At 42.9% G+C, this 3,311-nt stretch overlaps 1 protein-coding gene across 1 annotated transcript in view; it reads left to right on the forward strand.

Annotated features, from left to right (window-relative positions):
- Positions 1 to 1,972: 1,972 nt before the first annotated feature.
- SPERT (spermatid associated) overlaps positions 1,973 to 3,311 on the forward strand; it is an 11,572-nt gene continuing 10,233 nt past the window's right edge. Inside the window, exons 1-2 of the mRNA XM_006757187.1 lie at positions 1,973 to 2,047; positions 2,351 to 2,431. Coding sequence (XP_006757250.1) covers positions 1,973 to 2,047; positions 2,351 to 2,431 — 156 coding nt within the window. The remainder of the gene's footprint in view (positions 2,048 to 2,350; positions 2,432 to 3,311) is intronic.

The following is a 3,311-nucleotide window of genomic DNA, read 5'->3' on the forward strand; positions in this document are numbered from 1 at the left end:
AAAAACACCCTTGGAGAAATTCCCATTTAAAATGAGGAATTCACACGATGGAATACTATGCTGCTCTAAAAAGGAAGGAACTCTTACCATTTGCAACGGCATGGATGGAACTGGAGAGCACTATGTTAAGTGAAATAAGCCAGTCAATGAAGGAAAAATACCACATGAGCTCACTCATTCATGGATAATAGAGACCATTATAAACTTTTGAACAATAATAGATACAGAGGCAGAGCTGCCTCAAACAGATTGTCAAACCAAAAAAAAAAAAATAAATAAAAAATAAAATGAGGAATTCTTTGATCATGTTATTAATTACCTTCTTGCTTTATATTTGAACTGCTGTATATTAGATTTTCGTAGAGTGATACTTGCTTGTAACTTGGGTGTGGGAGACTCCATTGGCATTTAGGTGTGCTTGAATCTGCTGACCTCAACTTACCACTCTCTTCCCCTGCATATGGCATAATAATGTGGAATTGGAGCTCTCTGCCTTAGTAGAGGCTCAAGATACACAAGAGGGCTTGCACTAACAGTCACTAGAGGCAAAAGAGTGGACAAAATTGAGGTCATGGGGGCGGGGCTGCCCCCTTCACAAAGCCCAGTTATCAGCATTGTGGTCTTGATGCAGTTTATACATATGGCAGAATAAAAATATATATTTGGTCTTTGTTCCTAGTTCCTGGTACAGAGCTCCTAAAACCCTTAAAATATCCTGGGTGATAGATGTGTCTTTTATTATTCATAAGGAGCCCCTTTGGAGCACATAAGTGTATGCTAATAAGGTGACTCCTAGTGAGGCCCCTAGCTAGCTTTGGGATTGGAGCTGATTGTCAGGCGAATCAACCCTGCCAGGGGTGGGCAAACTTTTTGACTGGAGGGCCACAATGGGTTCTTAAACTGGACCGGAGGGCCGGAACAAAAGCATGGATGGAGTGTTTGTGTGAACTAATATAAATTCAAAGTAAACATCATTACATAAAAAGGTACGGTCTTTTTTTTTTTCTTTTAGTTTTATTCATTTCAAACGGGCCGGATCCGGCCTGCGGGTCGTAGTTTGCCCACGGCTGGGTTAGACGGTGGGTACTGTCAGCCCCCTGTGCCCTGCCTCTGGAAAAGGGGGTGGGAGTGGGCTGGAAATTTTCAATCACCACAGACCAATGATTTAATCAATCATGACCATGTGGTGGAACCTCCATAAAAACACCTAATCAGCAGGGTTTGGAGAGCTTCGAGGTTAGTGAACACATGGAGATGCTGGGAGGCTGATGTGTCAGTGAATAAGGATGGAAGGTTTACATCTCTCTCCGTCTTGCCCTAAGCAATTCTTCCATTTGGCTGTTCCCAAGCTGCATCTTTTATAATAAAACAGTAATTGTAAGTAAAGTGTGGTTGTTATTTTTTTTTTTAGTTCTGTGAGCTATTCTATCGAATTATCAAACCCGAGGAGGGGGTTGTGGGAATCTCTGATGTAGCCAATTAGTCAGAAATATTCATGGCCCAGGCATTTGAATTAGGGGCAGTCTTGTGGGAACAAGCCGTTAACTTTGGGATCTGATTCTAACTACAGATAGATTGTGTTAGAATTGAGTGGAATTTCAGGATGTCCAGCTGGTGTCAGAGAATTGGAGAACTGGTTGGTGTCAGACAACATACCGCATTTCATTTTTTCTCAGTCTGGAAAGAATTCAGTTAGGGTTTCTTCCTTGTTGAGTAATCCAACTACAAGTAGACGATGTCACCTCTGAAGAAAGGATAGGGATCTGAGCCCCACCTAGCAGGAGGGATGCAAATGGCAGCCAGAATGACCAAATAGGGGGCTAGTGTTTGGACTATTATGTGTCACACTGACCCTGACCAGGCAAGTGGACACACCAGGGTGAGCTTTTTCTGACTGCCAGATGCCTCATTCCTGCCTGAGATGCTCAGAGACAGAGACCATGAGCCTTGAAAAGCACTATATTGTTTTGTGATGTCACCTCTGGAATGTTCTGAGTGTTTTGGTGACCAACTTCTGCATAGGACCTATACCTGGCACCTGACACTGGTATGGCTTTTTACTTGAGATAAAAATAATCATCTTAAAAAGATACTAGGTGTAGGTATCTCTGCTCCAAAGGCTTTTGGAAGGCTTTGACACCAACCACAATACCTATCTTAACTTTTGTTCAGATGTTGATAAAGCCCCTTATCAGATATCATCTTCACATTCTTTCAAACTCAGTTTTTCATAATGTACATAATTTGCAAGAGGAGGTAAGTGAGTAGAAACTCCTGTGTTTTACAGATGAGTGAGTGAGGCCCAGATGATGGGCTGGGAAGCAGACATCTTATTTTCTCTTTTCCACAGCACTCAAGGCCACATTTTACAAGAAAAAGAGATACCAGATTTGAAAACCTAGAAATCCCAATCAATGTGGTTCTACCTCAGGTATGGATAATCACAGAAGGATGTAAAGTATCAGTTTTAGCCAGTATATCCCTCTTCTTTCAAAACTCTAGCAAGATGTTATAAAATGACATCTATAGAGTAGTCAAGACCTTGATTTTAGTTGTGTGTCAGCTGCCAACCAGCTGTGTGTGTCAGGGAGGCCACTTAGCCACTGTGGGTCTTGGGTCCCTCATTCCTCAAATGAAGAGGGTGGGTTAGGTGAGGGTGGGTTAGGTGATCTGGTAAGACCTTCCAGCCCTAACACATGACACTCTGAAATAAGCCAATCTTCTGAAAATTAGGTGTTTTGGTACTCGTGCCACCACTCTGGGTTTTTGGAGGAGAATCAGAACTGGGGCTTGCAATCAAATACATATAACTCAATCCATGAGAAGAAAACCTAGTACATACACCGGGTTACAGGGTCATTTAGAAATGTCAAGAGAATGAAGGCCTGCTGTTTACCCAAGACAGAGTGTAAGGGGGTGGGCACAAGGGATTCAGAGCAGAGACCAATGAAAGGATGAAGTCTTGACAGGCTGGAGATTCTCAGTTCTCCTCCTGCTAAGCAGCCGTTTCCTTGGTGGGGTTCTCCTGATGGGATTGTGTCGACTGCTGCTATGTCACAAAGGGGGCAACCTTCCTTCTCCAGAGTCACCTAAGGACCTGTTGGAAGACCATGGCAGTGCAACCAGAGGGACTGAAATGTAGGGTGGAGGAGTCCAATGCAGAGGTAACTATCTGAAACCTCTGTCCAGGGATGTGGAGGGACAGTATTGATTACCAGTGTTACATGTTTTGAAAAGAACAAGATTAGAAAGAAAAACTTCAGCATTCTTTCCACAGGTGGAGGTAACTGTAACATTCTAGGCAAGTATGT

This window comes from Myotis davidii, unplaced genomic scaffold (assembly GCF_000327345.1).
Source record: "Myotis davidii unplaced genomic scaffold, ASM32734v1 scaffold533, whole genome shotgun sequence".
Taxonomy (NCBI): Eukaryota; Metazoa; Chordata; class Mammalia; order Chiroptera; family Vespertilionidae; genus Myotis; species Myotis davidii.